The 17763-nt window shown below is 42.2% G+C and overlaps 1 protein-coding gene and 1 pseudogene across 1 annotated transcript in view; one reads left to right on the top strand and one right to left on the bottom strand.

Annotated features, from left to right (window-relative positions):
* Positions 1–17763, top strand: part of LOC111156454 (protein tyrosine phosphatase, non-receptor type 11) — a 91344-nt gene that overhangs the window by 12889 nt on the left and 60692 nt on the right. The window contains exons 2-3 of the mRNA XM_022517374.1: positions 8804–8926; positions 15715–15909. Of these exons, the coding sequence (XP_022373082.1) occupies positions 8804–8926; positions 15715–15909 (318 nt within the window). The remainder of the gene's footprint in view (positions 1–8803; positions 8927–15714; positions 15910–17763) is intronic.
* Positions 1941–2615, bottom strand: LOC111156455 (annotated as a pseudogene).

Genomic DNA, 17763 nt, shown 5'->3' on the forward strand with positions numbered 1-17763 from the left:
AGACTCTTTGCTGAGCAGAGACCCCGACCCAAGGGCTCAGATCCCAGGACCCTGAGATCATGACCTGAGCTGAAGGCAGACACTCAACCGACTGAGCTACCCAAGTGCCTCTGCTTTGGAAAAAATATTAAAATTGTAACCATACAGATAAGGGAAGATAACCACCTTAGCACTACAAATTGGATAAAAATTGTGTACTAGAAATAATTTTTTTTTTTTTTTGGAAGAGCTAGTGGGGTAGGTCTGAAGAGAGCCTTTGCCAGCTGACACTTCTCTTCTGACAGCCTCTTGTGACGCCACTTATGACCTATATCAATGGGGAACTACGGATGTGGAAGAGCCCTGACAGGCGTTCCCATCTCCCACAACGTCTGCTTTTGTCCTTCCTTTCTAATCACAAATATTTAAAGAATCATGTGTTAGCCCCTTTGTGTGGAGCTGGAGGTACACATTGGTACGGTAGCAGACAGGTTCTCTCTCTTGGGAGCTGCCAGTAAAGTCTTTAACCTGGTATTCGGATGAATGTGTGATTAGATTTCATGTTGATATCACCCAGGGGACGCTCAGGGTGCTGTGAAAAGGTGAGATGGGAGCGTCTGAAGAAAAGCACGTGCGAAGGCCACATGGGGCATACTTGAAGAAAACAGAGAAGTCACCAGAATAAGAGAGTCAGGTTGGAGGGCAGTTGGGTGGCTCAGTCCGTTAAGCATCTGACTCTCGATTTTGGTTGAGATCATGATCTCGGGGTTGTGGCTATGTGGTCAGTAGGGAGTCTGCTTAAGATTCTCTCTCCTTCTCCCTCTCCCCCCTACCCTCTCATGCTCAATCTTTTTCTCTCTCTCTCTCATAAATAAATAAATCTTAAACAAAAAAGAGAGAGAGAGAGAGAGAGAGAATTAGGTTAGGGCCACACCTTGCAGGGTCCTGTGAAAATCTGTGCCTTTGTTGTAAGTATTTTATTCGGCCTAAAAACTAAATTCCTAGTTCCAAAGGTGAAACTCTTAAGGGCTGGTTCTGTGCTAAGCATTTTATGTGTATTAACTTATTTGTGTCTCACAACAGTGCTATGAATTAAGTTTTTCTAAGCATAGTGAGAAACCCCAAAATCATAAAGGAAAAACCTGATAAATTTAACCATGCCAAGGTGAATTTCTGTGGAAAAAGAATACCACAAACAATGAAAAGTGCAAAAAGCTAAGATGAATATTTGCCACGCATATAATAAAGAATCATTTTCTGGTTATTTCAAGGGCTCCTGTAAATCAGTAAGACGGAAAAAAATGCAAGAGAAAGCGAACAATGAGAAACTGACAACTCACAGAAAAGGAAGAAAAAGGGGCTCTGAAAACATAAAAAAGTGCTTAGTGTCACACAGAAATGCAAACTAGAATGGTACTTTTTTCCATGAATCAGATCGACCAAGATGAAAAAATTTGGTAATATATGCAGTATTGGCAAAAGTGAGAGAAAACAGGGGCTTTCACACTCAATTTATGGGAGTCGAAACTGGCACCTTCTTTTGAGTGCCGCTGGGGAGATTTGTCAAAGTGAAAGGCAAACTCTTGCCAAAGCAATTTTCTGAAAATCCAATTTACGGATGTACTTGAAAAAGTGTATAATAATGATTGTAAAGGATGTCTTCTGCTGTATTGATTTTTTTTTTTTTTTGGATTTGCAAATACAGTTTATTTTGCAGAAATTCAACATTATAAACAGCAGGCATCTCCCACCCCACCCCCCACCCCCGCCCTTGCCCCTCTCCCCGTCCTGCTGGGTGCAGAGCGTGCTATGCGGAGAGTGAGCAGTGATGCAGCCCTACTGCTTTGGAGGGAGTTTCAGGAGTGATGGAACCTGCCTGCACATGTCCTCCCCCCTCCCCACCCCCACGCACCTGTCCACTGCACAGCCCACCAGAGTCTGTCTGGACTACACTGGACCAGTTAAATGGATCCAGCCCAGTTCTCCAGTTCCTTCATGTCATCCTCTTTCTCTTCCTTCTTCTTGCTGGGTTTTGATGGTGAGGTTATAGAGGGAACATTTGGTAGAGGGACTGTTGCGGGTCCACTGATTTCCAGCAAATTCTTGTCTAGTTCTTTCTGTTCTAATTCTTCTAATTCTGCCATGAGCTCCTCCTCATCAAACCCTTCTCCATATCCTACAGGTTTTGAAATAGCTGTTGAAAGCTCCTTTGCAAGTTCTTGCTGGTCAGCAATGTCCTGCCTTAACTCATCAACTTTGTCGATGGCCGTGTTGTCGTGGGCAGCCTTCATGGTCTTAGCAGCAGAGCCCATGTTCTTGAGCACTTCTGTGTTGGTCCTGGCGTTCTCCAGGGCCTCCCGCTGAAACTCGATGGTGGATAGTGTGCCATCGATCTGCGCCAGCTGCTTTCTGTACCTCTTCCTGCGCTTCGGTGCCTGGAGGCCCCACGGGCTTCTTTCTGTGCCGGGCTTCTTGGTGGCGGTCAGCTCCTCCTCCAACTTCATCTCCAGGAATTCCTTCCTCCTACTTGGCATCTCCAACATGTCCCACAGCCCCTGGATGGCATCCTGAGGGGTCAGGCTGCCCTTGCTGGCCTTACCCCCTCCTGCTCTAAACAGTTTCCCGAACAGTGACATGGTTTCTGCTTGCCAAGCTGGCCTGTGCCTCCTGCTTCAGCTCTGCTCGGGTCCAGCACCTACTCCCCTTGTCTTTTTTTTTTTTTTTTTAAAGATTTATTTATTTTAGAGAAAGCGAGCGCACTGGGGGAGCGGCAGAGGGCAGGAATCCAAGCCCACTCCCCACTGATCTCTTACAACCCTGAGATCATGACCTGAGCCAAAACTAAGAGTCGGACGCTTAACCGACTGAGCCCCTCTGCTGTGCCCCTCTGCTGCATTATTTGCAATAACAAAACCTAGGCAAACTATAAATGTCCTGTAATGGGGATTAAATTCTTGCGAGTATATTCACACGATGGACTATTGTGTAGCCATTAAAAAGAATGTACTGCCACAGAAGGATCTTCAAGCTGTGGTAAATGAAAAATATTGGGGTGTAGATCAGGAGGATTCCACGTGTCTGTGTTCCTGGAGGCAGTAGTGTGTTTGCACACATGTATTTGTTACTATGTCCATTTTCTGGAATAGTTAACAGGAAAGTGAAATCACTAGCCCATGTTCACAGAGCTGGGATGTGAATGAGGGCTGTCTAGCTGTAGCCCTTGGGATTTTTCTCAAGGCCAGTCAGAATGATGTTTAGATTCCCCTAAAACACTAGTGAGATGGTGTAGGAAAAAGTAAAAATAAGATGAATTTCAGTTAATGTAAACAGCAGGAATGTTGATAGATTATTCCTTGTCAGAACAACCTTACATTTATTGTTATGATTGTCAATAATAATATCTAACATTTAGTGCTTAGTGTACACCAACACTTGGACAACTAAGCATCTTGAACTTAACACATACCAAATCTAACCCTTGATTTTGCTCTCCCTACCCTTTCCATGTTTTTTTTTTTTATCTGCTAGAGCTTTTTTTTTTTTAAAGATTTTATTTATTTATCTGACAGAGATGGCAAGTAGGCAGAGATGCAGGCAGAGAGAGAGGGGGAAGCAGGCTCCCCGCTGAGCAGAGAGCCCGATAGGGGGCTCGATCCCAGGACCCTGAGATCATGACCTGAGCTGAAGGCAGAGACTTAACCTGCTGAGCCACCCAGGCGCCCCCCTTTCCATGTTTCCAACCTTCTAGTTGACTAGACTCCAAACCTAGGAGTCTTCTTACTTTTTTCTTTCCCATTCCATGTATAATCCTTTAGGAAATCCTCTTGTCTACCCTGAAGATAATCCTAGTTGGACTTTTATCACTCCTTCCACTGCTGCCACCTTGGTCCTTTTACCATCATTTCTTGTCTGGATTGTTTATCACAGTGGCTTTCTTTTTTTTCTTTTTTTTTTTTAATATTTTATTTATTTATTTGACAGAGATCACAAGTAGGCAGAGAGGCAGACAGAGAGAGAGAGAAGCAGGCTCCCTGCTGAGCAGAGAGCCCGATGCGGGACTCGATCCCAGGACCCCGAGATCATGACCTGAGCCGAAGGCAGCGGCCCAACCCACCGAGCCACCCAGGCGCCCCTCACAGTGGCTTTCTTAACTAACTTGTGTGTTTTCCCTGTGCAGTAGTTTGAAAGGTGATTTAAAAATGTAAGTCAGATCGTGTTGCTCCTCTGCCTAAACCTTCCAGTCCTTAACCATTTCACAAAAAATAAAGGTTGAAGTTTTTATAGTGTCTCCAAGGCCCTACATCGTCTGGCTTTTCATTACCTCACTGGCCTCCTCTGCCTGTCTGTCCCTTGCCCATTTTGCCCCAACCACACTGGCCTCTTGCATACGTGTCATATACTGTCCGCCCATTGCCTGGTATGTCCCTCTCCTGTAAACAGGCATGTTGCTGCCATGCTTCTTTGACGTCTTGTCAGATGTTACCTTATCACTGAACCCCACCTCCCCTGTAGCCTATATAAGCATTCCCTCTCGCTGCTTTCTTCCTCTTTTTAAAAAAAATTTTTTAAAAAAGATTTTATTTATTTATTTGACAGAGAGAGAGAGAGGAGATCACAAGTAGGCAGAGAGACAGGCAGAGAGAGAGGAGGAAGCAGGCTCCCTGCCGAGCAGAGAGCCTGATGCGGGGCTCGATCCCAGGACCCTGGGATCATGACCCGAGCTGAAGGCAGAGGCTTTAACCCACTGAGCCACCCAGGCACCCCTAAATTTTTAAAAAAGATTTTATTTATTTTATTTGACAGAGGGAGTGTGTGTGAGAGAGAGAATGAGCAGGGGAGAGGGGCAGAGGGAGAGGGAGAAGCAGATTCCCTGCCAAATACGGAGCTTGATATGGGCTTGATCCCAGGACTCCGGGATCACAACCTAAGATGAAGGCAGCAGCCCAAGTGACTGAGCCACCCAGGTGCCACACCTTTTTTTTTTTTTTTTTTTTAGGATTTAATTTATTAATTTGTTAGTGAGAGTACATGAGTTGGGGGAGGAGCAGAGGGGCAGAGAGAGGGAGAAAGAGAGAATCTCCAGCAGATTCCCCGCTGAGCAGGGAGCCTGGTTTCTGGTCTTGATCTTACGACTCTGAGATCATGACCTGAGCTGAAACCAAGAGAGTCAAGGGTTGGGTGCTCAACTGACTGAGACACCAAGGTGCTCCATTACTTTATTCCTCTTGTAGCAGTTATCACCACGTGACATTTTATTTAGTTACCTTTTTTTTTTTTAAATCTCTCCATTGCAAAGAAACCCTCTTGAGGGCAGGGTTATTCTGATAACTGGCATGCGGTCCTCATAGCCTGTGTTGGGTATCCACTGTTTGTGGCATGAGTGAATTTAGTAAGCCCTCTTTTTTATTATCCCAGTTTATTCTTTTTTATTTTCATTTTTTATTTATTTTATTTTTTGCCCAGCCCCTATTCTTTTTTTTTTTGAATAGCTTTAATGAGATATCATTCACATACCATACATATTTAAAGGACACAGCTCAGTGGTTTTTAGTATATTCACATACTGCACTATAATCTTAGGACATTCCCACCACCTCCAAAAGAAACCCTGTACCTATTAGCTATCCACCTTCTCAAAGCAAGCACTAATCTATTTTCTGTCTATGGATTTGCTTATTCTGGACACTTCACATCAATGGAATCATAGAACATGTGGCCTCTTGTGTCTGGTTTCTTTCCTTTAGCCTAATATTTCTGAGGTTCATCTAAACTGTAGCATTTATCAGTACTTCATTACTTTTTTTTTTATGATTTTGCTTATTTATTTATTTGAGAGAGAAAAAACACAAGCAAGGGGAGGGGCAGAAGGAGAAGGAGAGAGAGAATTGCTCAAGCAGACACTGTGTTGAGTATGGAGCCCAATGTGGGGCTCGATCCCATGACCCCAAGCTCCTGACCCGATCCAAAACCAAGAGTCTATTGCTGAACCAACTGAGCCATCCAGGTGCTCCCAGTAATTTGTTACTTATAATGGCTGAATGATACCATACTGTATGGATTCTCAGTTTATTCTTAAATGGAACATAAGAATTATCTTTGCAGAAAAAAATGATCAATCCTTGTCTTTTTGAGGACGCTGAGTCCGAGGAGGAAAGAACTTGCCCGGGTCATGAGCTAGTAAGCGGTAGAGCTCAGATGTGCACCTGGGTCTGGGTGAGTGGAGCCCTAATCACAAGGCTGCAGAGCTCTCCGTGCCCTTAATGAATGATTTATGACAGCTCTTCCCTCTTGCCTTTTCTCTCCTTCACTGTCCTAACACACTGTAATTGGGCCAATATTTGTAGAGAAGTCTCTTGAAAGTTCATTTGATTATCAGTGCCAGGACTCTGCGTTTAATAATGATGTACGTTCCCTGGAGTATTGAATTAGCCTAAAAGGTCAGATAATTTGACTTCAGAAATTACTCTTTTTACCACAAATCTTGGTGACTTTTGGAATCCATGAAGGAAATCTTGCTGGGAACTAGAGAGGAATTCTCTGAAGTGGATGGCATTCATGGTGGACTTCGTTATTTTTGTGTGTGTGTGTTTTTTTAAAGATTTATTTATTTATTTGACAGACAGAGATCACAAGTAGGCAGGGAGGCAGGCAGAGAGAGGGGGAGAAGCAGGCTTCCCGCCGAGAAGAGAGCCCGATGCGGAACTCGATCCCAGGACCGCAGGACCATGACCCGAGCCGAAGGCAGCGGCTCAACTGACCCAGCCACCCAGGCGCCCTGTTTGTTTTTAAAGATTTTATTTATTTATTTGACAGAGATCACAAGCAGGCAGAGAGGGAAGCAGAGGCGGGGGGGCGGGGGAAGCAGGCTCCCTACTGAGCAGAGAGCCCGATGCTGGGCTACATCCCAGAACCGTGGTTCTGGGATCATGACCTGAGCCGAAGGCAGAGGCTTTAACCCACTGAGCCACCCAGGTGTCCCTATTTGTGTGTTTTTAAAAACTTTTTATTCTGAAATAATTCAAATTTATACAAATGTTGTAAGAATAATACAACTTCGGTGTACTTTTAACCCAGATTTAGCAGCTAACATTGTACACATTTGCCTCCCCCCATATATATATACACACTGTATAACTTCAGTCTGAACCATTTGAGAGTAAGTACCAGATATGATGTCTTGTTACTCTAAAATACTTCAGTGTGTATTTCCTAAAAACAGAGACACAGACATAGTTAACAGTATGCTTGTCAAAATCAGGAAATTTACATTATAATAGTATTATTATCAAATTTCTGCCTCCCCCTGGTCAGTGATAACACCCAGAAAGAACCATGCAGTGTATTCTTGTGTCCTGTTTCTGGCCTGTAATCTGGAAAGTTCTTTCTTGGCTGTCCCCTCCCCCTTCACAGTTTTGACATTTTTGAGGAGTACGTGCCAGTGAGTTTGTGGAATGTCATGCACTTGGGGTTTGTCCGATGTTCCTCCGAATTCGATTAGGTAATGCATTTTTGGCAGGAATAGCACAGAAATGGCATGTGTTCTCAGTGCGTGTCGTCAGGAGGCACATGATGCCAGTTTAATCCATAACCGGTGACGTTAACTTTCATCAACTGGTTAAGATAGAGTCTGTCAAGTTCTCCACTATGAGGTTCATGAATATTTGTTATTTGTTAATTAATAAGCATTTTGTAGGGAGGTTCTTTGAGTTGTTGTAAATACCATCCTTCCTGAAATGTTCACCCACCAATTTTAGTGTCCTCTGATGATTCTTGCCTGAATCATTCATGTGCTGGTTACCAACTGGTGATTTTCTAATCCTCTTATACCTTCTATACTGCTTATATATTACATATATATATATAGAATATTATATATTCTATACTGCTTATATATTATTCTTTGTGATTCTATTGCAAAGAGCTTTCCCTTTGTCCCATGTATTTTTTGTTTAAGATTTTATTTGTTTATTTGAGAGAGAGAGCCAGAGCTCTAGGAGGGGGAGGGGCAGAGGGGGGAGGGAGAAGCAGGCTGCCCGCTGAGCGGGGCACTGTGGCATGTAAGGTACTCCAAGCTCATCTTACTTTTTTAGTGCCCCAGACCTGGAATCAGCTCTTTCTCCAAGGAACCCAGTTCCTTTTGTTGGAGAATGGTATTGGTATTTAGAAATCATGATAACGGGGCTGGTTATGCTGATGGCTTCTGGGGTATCATTGCTTCCAAGCCCTTTTGGAAGAGAGAACTAGGAAGATAACGTATGCATCTGCATGCACAAAAGCACATAGACTTGCACAGAACCATACATCTGTATTTCTGTAGCCATCTCTTTATGTGTATTAAAAAACTAGAGTTTATATTGCCTCCAATTCTAATCTGGTTTATTCTGGTTTTCCCCTTTCCATATTTGTATCCCCTCTCTAATAGTGAGAAACCTGGCTCTCATTATCCTTAATATGTTTATTTATTCACTAGTTTCTTTCTTTACTTGTTTAATTCTACTCCATGTGTTCAATCTCCTGACCATACGGACTATTTTTCAGGGCTTGGGCTCGGCTTCATACCCATACCCCCATCCCCAGTCCCACTGACCATGCCCCTGGCCCCACTGACTACGCTAGCGGATCCCGGGATCCTTCCAAGAGGAAGTCAAGGAGGGGGGCGGTGATTAAAGAGAAGAGGGGTAAGAGGAAGGGAAGGTCCTATTTTATATTTTTATTAGCTACTCTATTCATGGGCATTTTAGCTGTCATGGTGTGGAAAGTAGTGCTTTCTGGAGAATTTCTGGAGAATTTTGGTTTTCATTGCTCTATTTTTCTCTCACTCAAGATGGTTTCACCCAAACATCACTGGCGTGGAGGCCGAAAACCTGCTGTTGACAAGAGGCGTTGATGGCAGTTTTTTAGCGAGGCCCAGTAAAAGCAACCCTGGAGACTTCACCCTTTCCGTCAGGTAAGTTGGAAGAAAAAGAGAATGCTGGAAGGGTTTTTCCGGTAGGAAATGTTGAAACCCCTCCAGGACAACTTGCTGCCCTCATTGAGAGTTTGAAGGCCTGCCTGTGGGCCTGTGGTGAGGCCTGGTCTACGTGTCAGATGCGACTCAAGCCCGCTTGCAAGGCTCAGGCGTGGCCTCCTGAGAGTGGGCATGTGGGAATGCGGCAAAAGGGGTGTCATCATGGGCACTTCTTCTCCCTTGAGGAAACCCCTGAGGGTGAGGTGGACAGAGTGTTGCAAGTCCTTAAGCCACACAGTGCTCCATCCTGGTTCTAGTCATCCTGAACCTGGTGGCTTGCATTTTTCCTTTTCCTTCTGTTGATTTCTTTTTGGGAAAATTGCTTTCTCAGAGTTACTTCAGATCAGTTTTCTTTTTCAAGTAATTAACATCACTGAGGAAGTTGTGGTCCCTTTTGTTCCCCTGCCCAGTCCCGTTCTCCTCCCTCTTTCCCCAGAGGAAACCACCATCGAGAGGTTGGCATATATCCTTCCTGAATGTGTTTTTATACTTGTACTGTCTTGGTGCTATTGTGAACAATATAAAGTTGGTTTGTGTGTTTTTAGAATTCATATACATGGTCTTATAATATATCTGCTATTCTGCAACTTCCTTTTTAAAGTTTTTGAGTTCTCTGCTGATCTAATTCTTCCTTTTAATGGCCAACATAATTTACTTACTTATTAATTAAAAAAAATAATAAAAGCAGATTCATAAAGCATTAGAGTTATAGCTCCTCGAATAATCTAGAGGAAAGGGAATAAGTACATAAGAGAAAGTCAGTTTCTAGAAAAATTCTGTCACACTTGCTCATAGAGACATGTAACAGGATGCTGGTCATACTGTTCAAAAAACTTTAAACTAAAAACAACTCAGTGTCCCACAATAGAGGGTTGGATAAACTGGTTGATTTATTTAGGATCCCCTTTGGGACTTGGGAAATATCTTTTTGGGTTAGGTTAGTTTTTTTGAGGAGCCCCTGTCCTTAGCTTTTACTTGTGTTCTTCTTTTTTAAGATTTTACTTATTTATTTGAGAGAGTGCATGCGCGTGAGAGCACGAGCAGGGGGTGGGGGAGAGGGAGAAGCAGACTTCTTGCTGAGCAGAGAGCCCGATGCGGGGCTGGATCCCAGGACCCCGGGATCATTGACCTGAGCTGAAGGTAGACGCTTAACCAACTGAGCCACCCATGCGCCCTTGTGTTTCAGTTCAAGGAATGGATCTTTCAGTCCTAAGGATTTACCTCAGCACAGGCTTCTAACTTAAAGCTGTGTGATATTTGGGCTGTAAGAGTTTGGTTGGAGAGCATATGATAATGCCGCTGCTGCTGATAGCAGACGTGACTGAGGACTTGACATATGTACCAGGCCATTGCACCACGCACTGGGCACATATCATTGTATTTAATTTTCCCGACGGCCTGGGAATAAGTTCCACAATTACCTTCATTTTGCAGATGAGTAAGCTGAGGCACAGAGGTTAAGTTAGTTAGCTGGTCTCACGGCTTGTCAGTGGCAGAACCAGGACTAGAGAATTGGTGTGATTTTTTTTTTCCCCCTTTTTCCTCAATTTTTTTTTTTTTTTTTTTTAATGTCTGACCTGCAGAGAAGGTGAAAGGTGAATATAGTGGACACGCACATTCTCTTCACCTGCCAGCGTTTTGTCACGTTTGCTCTTTCTGAGTATGTTTGTGTATATACTTTTTTCCCCCCTGAATTTTTTGAAAATAAGTTGCAGATAATCAGGATATTTATTTTTATCTTTATTTTATTTTATTAAAAAAATTTTTTTAGAGATTTTATTTTTGAGTACGCTCCACACCCAACGTGGGGCTCGAACTCACAATGCCGGGATCAAGAGTCTGCATGCTCTACTGACTATGCCCGCCAGGGGCCCTTATTTGCACCTTTAAATACTTCTGTGTGTATGGCAGAGAAACAAGGGCTTTCTGGACAGCTACAGAATCATTAAGAGTAATACATTTTAACCTTGCTTTAATAATATTGTCAAATATATAATATACTGTCTGTATTCAGACTTCCCTTATTATTTCAGTAATGGCTTTAGAAGCAGTTGAGTCTCTCTCCACCCTCCACCCCTCCCCTGCCCCCAGACTAGATCCAGGAGAATCTCGTCAAAGATCATTCATTGCATTTAATTTTTATGTTTCTAGTCTCTTTCTCTCTCCTGACCTTTTCTTTTTATCCCCATCTTTTAGCTTTTTGGGGAGTCAGGCCAGTCATTTCTTGGGTCGTCCTCCAATCTCAATTCGCTGATTGTTTCCTCATTTTCACATTCACATGAAACATTTTGGGCAAGCACACTCCAGAGGTGATGCCGGACCACCCCGTTATTTCACAGGAGGAAGCACAGAGTGCCTGTTTGGCCCATCCTTTGGTGTTATTCGGTTTAACTGCTGGATTCAGGTGCTTGCCAGATTTTTTCATTACAAAGGCGCCTTTTTCTTTTTGTAATTACTAAGTGGTCTGATGGATGATAGTTTGCGTCTTCTTCCCCAGCATTTTCTCACTTCGTGTTTTTAGCATTCGTTGATGAAGTTTGTCTGAATAAATCATTTTATGGCACCTGAAAAATTATTTTTCTACTTCTGTTATTTCTTTTTTTCTTTCTTTCTTTTTTTTTTTTTTAAAGATTTTATTTATTTATTTGAAAGAGAGAACACGAGCAGGGGAGGGGGTTAGGTGGGGAGAGAAAGAAGGAGAAGCAGACTCCCTGCTGAGCAAGGAGTCAATGGGCACTGGACCCCAGGACCCTGAGATCACGAGATCATGACCTGAGCCAAAGGCATATGCTTAACGATTGAGACACCCAGGCGCCCCTCATTATTAATTTGATGTTCTAGTTGCCCCACATTTGGCTGGCGTGGTTCCTGTTATCCTTTTGATATTTCTTCAGTGATCTTTGAGTACATCCTTGCCTTCTGGCTCTGTGAGATGTTTTAGGCTATTTTTGTAGCCCCCCCCCAAGTCTGGAATCATTTCGTTTCTCTCAAGAGCCTTGAGTGTTTCAATGGGAAATAGTGTTCAGGAACCAAGATTTAGAAGCTAGGTGTGTTTATTGCTTCTTAGCCCTCATAGTAGACAGAGCTGGGAAATAAATATTTATATATTTTAGACCAAGTGTTCTTACTGATAGTTCCAGTTCAATGCAACTTTCTCACCTTTTCCCATTCCATATTTGTGTTTCCCTTCTCTTGTATGGGGAACCCTGCTTCCAGATGCAGCAATATACGACCACTTGGCCAATTCTATAATACAAAAATAGTTCCAGAATTACTATACCACTGTCATTTTTTAAAAAAAGATTTTATTTATTTATTAGACACACACAGATCACAAGTAGGCAGAGAGGCAGGTGGGCGGAGGTGGGGGAGCGGAAAGCAGGCCCCCTGCTGACTAGAGAGCCCGATGCAGGGCTCGATCCCAGGACCCTGAGATCATGACCTGAGCTGAAGGCAGAGGCTTAACCCACTGAGCCACCCAGGCGCCCCTGGAATTAATTTTCTTTGTGGTTGTGAGTTGATTACAAAGCGAGATTTCTGTTTGTATTCAGTGTTTTTCAGGTATTCATTTTTTTCTGATCTTTGTTGATTAAATTGTATGTTTTGAATATGTGAAGCGTTTACAAGATTTAAAAATAAAACTGTATAAAAAGGTATTTTCTGAGAAATCCCATTTTTTTAATCTATCCCTTGCATCATTTCCATCCATCCCTGTAGGTCATCATTTCCCTTAATTTCTAGTTTATCCTTTTGTTTCTTTGTACACATGAAGTAGAATACTATCTTTCCCTATAGTTTACTTTTTTCACTTATAGAAATCTTTTGGTAATCTTTCTCATCTTCGTAGTCAACTGAATAGTGTATAAATGTATACAATTTCCCTATAGATGGGAATTTAGTTTTTTCTAATATTTAACAGCGGCTGATACGGCTGCAGTGAATGGGATCACATTTTGCCTATGTTCTGTGCTTTGGAAAAGCTGTCTTTGGAGTGAATTCCTGGGAGGGAGGTGATTGGGGGAGACAGTAAATGCACAGGTGGCATTGCTCTTTCCGATTCTTCTCTGTAGTGATTGCACTTCTTGCACCACCAGTCATGCACGGGGGGGCCCCGTTTCTCCACAGCGTCACCATTTGAGTGTGGTCACGTTTTTCCTTTTCATTAGCTTGATAGATGAGAAATGGTGTCTTTGCGAATTTTAATTTTTATTTCTCTCAGGTGAAGCATCCTTTAGTGCATGTAAAGACCATTTGTATATCTTTTTTTGAACTTAGAACCATTGCTTTTGACAGTTGTGCAACACGGCCGACTTTCACTTTTTCTGTTTCTTTGTTTATAGCCGCTGTTACAGATGTCCGCGTGCCTCTGTGTGTGCGTGTTTGCATGCGTGTATGCGTGCGTATATGATGTGATTATTGTTGTGGTTCTGTGCAATCCAACCTTTATATTATGTGTCCATGCTTAAAAATTGATCATTATGTTACCTTATATTCAGTTCATGAAGGAAGATTCCCCCTACCTTTTTTCCTCCTCCTCCCACTCTGCCTTTATAATCTTGAGGAAAAAAAAACACAGAAAAATACCTGAAGTTACGTATAATCACTCATGTTGTATTTATGGCCATTTTCCCTTCAAAATAGAATATAAAATAAAACCGAATTTCCCTTTACTCACCGTCCTTGATCCTGTGCTTCCTTTTGTCCCATTGGCAGCTAGTCCCATTGGCAGCTAGTCTCTAATGAAAATTTAATTTTTCATTAAAAAAAAAAAATGTATGTATTGTATGTAATATAATAAGTAACATTACCTGGAAATAGTATCTTCACAATAATAAAATATAACACATATATATGTGTGTGGGTATGTCTGTATCTTAAATAATCTATAGTATTACTGTGTGTGTGCTTGAATTTTCATAAATGGTACATCTTGAGCATATCATTCTATGCTGTGCTACTTTCATGCACGACTATGTTTTTTAGCTCCGTCTGTGTATTAATGTCGTTCATACCTGAAATATCTTTCTTTGTGTTATGGCGTTAAGTAAAGGCTAGAAGTGGGAAGCTCAGATGTTCAAGTGGAGTCGGATATAGTTGACCTGAAGGTGAGGGTGACCGGAAGGACCCTCTTTACCCACTAGAGAAGGTTGTCACCAATAATTAGAAGTAAGGTATTGTCAGGAACATTTTGGGCTGGTTTTTCTTATTTTCTTTAGTCCCCATGTTCTTTTTTATTTGGTAGAAATGTGTTTATATTTTCCAGAGGCTTCATCAATAATCTGCAGGATCAGACTAAAAGCTCATATAGGTCAATGGTTATCATTTTGGAAGTGCCTGGCCCCTTGGTAATAATGAGTGTCCTTGTGATGTATTCATTTGTTCAGAAAACTGAATGGAAATCACAGGCTGCCTAGGCTAACTAAAATACCAAGTTTTATTTATTTAAGGTTTCTTTTAAGATTTTATTTATTTATTTGGCGGAGAGACAGCGAGAGAGGGAACACAAGCTAGGGGAGTGGAAGAGGGAGAAGCAGGCTTCCCGCTGAGCAGAGACCCCGATGTGGGGCTCAGTCCCAGAACCGTGGGACCATGACCCGACCTAAAGGTAGACACTTAACGACTGAGCTACCCAGGTGCCCCTAAAATACCAAGTTTTAGAAACTTTTGATCAATGTTTTGTCACCTCAATGGGAAAACATTTTAGCTATCTTGTGCTGGAAACTGTCAGTTGTCTGTGTTTTTAAGGTACGATTAAGGTCTGTGATTATTTAAAGTATGATTTAAGGTATGATTATATACGGTATCTTAAGTGTACAGTGACATGAATTTTGACAAATGTATTTATTTATGTAACCAACACCATAGTCAGAATATTTTCATCACCCTAGAAGATTCCTTTGTTCCCCTTTCTAATTTCCCTCCTTCTAAGTAGCTACCACTATTCTCTAACCCTATAGACTAGTTTTGCTTATTCCGCAAGTTCACTGACAAATGAGGTCATACAGTGCGTATTCATTTGTGCCTGTCTTCTTTCTCTCTCTCTCTCTTTTTAAAGATATTATTTTTAAGTAATCTTTATACCCAATGTGGGCCTTGAACTCACAACCCCAACTCACATGCTCCCCTGACTGTGCCAGTCAGTCAGTCACCCTTGGCTTCTTTCTCTTAATGTAATGTTTTTTGAGATGTATCCCTGTAGTTGTATGTTTTAGTGTTTTTTTTTCTTTAATTGCTGTGTAATGTTTTATGGTGTGAGTATGTAACTATTTATCCATTTTGGTGATAAATGTTTGAGTTTCCAGGATTTTTCTATTCCACATAAAGCTGCAATGAATATTCTCATACCAGTCCTTGGGTAGCTATACAGTTTCATTGGTGGGGGGGCAAAATACTTACAGTGTTTTTATTGGATTAGAAGATAGATTGATGTTTAATATATGTGTCTCTATTAATTACTGATGAGAAAATTATTATCACTTAATATATGCAATTTGATAGGTTAGACTTCCAAAATAGAAGTTGTAGAAGGGAAAGGAGCCAAGAAACAAAGCCCCTTGGTGTTAAAATGGTTGACCGTGTGGTTTTCACTCACCACATTTATTACAGGAAAAGTATAAACTGGCTTCTTGGGTGTGTTTCAAGGTGTAGGTGGACTCTGATACTGAATATGACATCCATTTATACTATACTTTATTGGTTTTTGTTTTCCCCCTAATGGACTCTTGTAGAAGAAATGGCGCCGTCACCCACATCAAGATTCAGAACACTGGTGATTACTATGACCTGTACGGAGGAGAGAAGTTTGCCACTTTGGCTGAGTTGGTCCAGTATTATATGGAACATCATGGGCAATTAAAAGAGAAGAATGGAGATGTTATTGAGCTTAAATATCCTCTGAACTGTGCAGATCCTACCTCTGAAAGGTCAGTGACTGTGGTGCATCTCTTCGATGCTGTAGGTGTTGTACGAATGCATCGTGGGGCCTTGGCTTTATCTGTTTCCCAAGAGGTCATCTTTGTAACTAAAGTTCAGTTTTCCTGAAGCAAGAACCACAGGATCAGATTATTTTCTGAGCTCCCCTTTCTGTAAAAGCTTCGATCAGCGTTCCTTACACTTAGTTTCGCAGGGCTCTCAGACAATTCCTGTGTATACTTGGTGCGTGCAGTCATTTTAAGATGACTGAACTTGAGTTGATCATCTCTGAGACCTCCGAGAGCAAAACAGCTGCTAAGGGAGGCGCCAAAACAGCCGCAGTGCCTGTGCTCGCTCCCGACCAGCTATGCAGCGGTGCCACCAACAGATGTCAGCTTAAGCTCAGCAGCTGAAAAGCGGAGCTCAGAGGGTTTTTCACCAGTTCTGTTCTGTTGTGTCCACAAATGTGGGAGAATGACCTTGCCTAGAGGGAGCTAAATGATTTCAGAGGGCCTCTTCCCTTTGTATAGGAACCAAGCTGATGAAAGCCAGGACTTGACTTATTTTTATTGATTTTATTGGTTTTTGACATTCCCAGTCTCCTGTCTGACTCAGGACACATTCAGGGTCTCTTTGTTAGGTTTGTGTATTGTATATCTCCAGGCAGCTTTCTTCTGCTTGCCCCTTTATGTCAGTGCTGTTCTAGGCGGATTTGTTTCCCCAGATACCACTGCAGCTTCAAGCAAAAGGCTGTTGGCCAACTCAGTTTATTTCCAAATTTTACTCTGTTCGGTTGAGTGTGGATGAAAAATAACTCAAAGTATATTCCTCTAGCGATGAGCCATTAGTGCTATCCGCCACAATCGTGCTTGCTCTCTCACCAAGGTCCTGGGGGGAAAAGACACATTAGTCATATAACTATGTTAAGATTTTTTAAAAAGTTGGTTTTTGTTTATTTATTTAATCTCTACCCCTTCCCTCCCCAGCATGGGGCATGAACTCATGACCCTGAGTTCAAGAGTCTCAGGCTCTTCCAACTGAGCCAGCCAGGTGCCCCTCTAAAATGTTTTTTATAGTACCTTTTTTTTTTTTTTTAAAAGATTTTATTTATTTATTTGACAGGGAAAGAGAGAGAGAGAGACAGTGAGAGAGGGAATACAAGCAGGGGAAGCGGGAGAGGGAGAGAGGGTGCTTCCCACTGAGCAGGGAGCCTGATGTGGGGCTCCACCCCAGGACGCTGGGATCATGACCTGAGCCTAAGGCAGAAGCTTAGCCACCCAGGCACCCCAAAATGTTTTTTATAGTATCTTAGAGTAATGTCGTCTTAGAGTCTATTCTCTCATGGTCCACATCAGGACTCTGGAGTACTGGGTAAAAATGCTTATTGCTGGGCTTCTGTCAAACGAATGTATTGCTATCTCTGGAGGCATGGGAATTCACATTTTTAGCAAACTCCCTCACCCTTTCTCTAGATGTTACATGCTTTTAGAGCTTGGAAATGATAACCCAGTATATAGTCCAAAGATACTGACAGCAACCTTCGAGGCTATTGGAAGTATTGGTTGGAAATGTTAAGAAATTTGGAATGCTTAAATTAATTTATAGTGAAAATCCTTTTTTATGTAGTATTCACATACTAAAGCAAGGGCAAACATTCAAATGATTTTCTTGTCTCTATCATGACTTTCTATTTTAATATTTTTTAAAGATTTTATTTATTTACTTGAGAGAAAGAGAGCATGAGTGAGGGTGGGGGGGGGTGGGGGGGGGGGGAGGGGCAGAATCAGACTCCCCACTGAGCAGGGAGCGCAGTGTGGGGCCCAATCCCAGGTTCCCCAGATCATGACCCAAGCTGAGGGCAGATG

This window comes from Enhydra lutris, unplaced genomic scaffold (genome assembly GCF_002288905.1).
Source record: "Enhydra lutris kenyoni isolate GAN:26980312 unplaced genomic scaffold, ASM228890v2 scaffoldscaffold46, whole genome shotgun sequence".
Classification (NCBI taxonomy): Eukaryota; Metazoa; Chordata; class Mammalia; order Carnivora; family Mustelidae; genus Enhydra; species Enhydra lutris.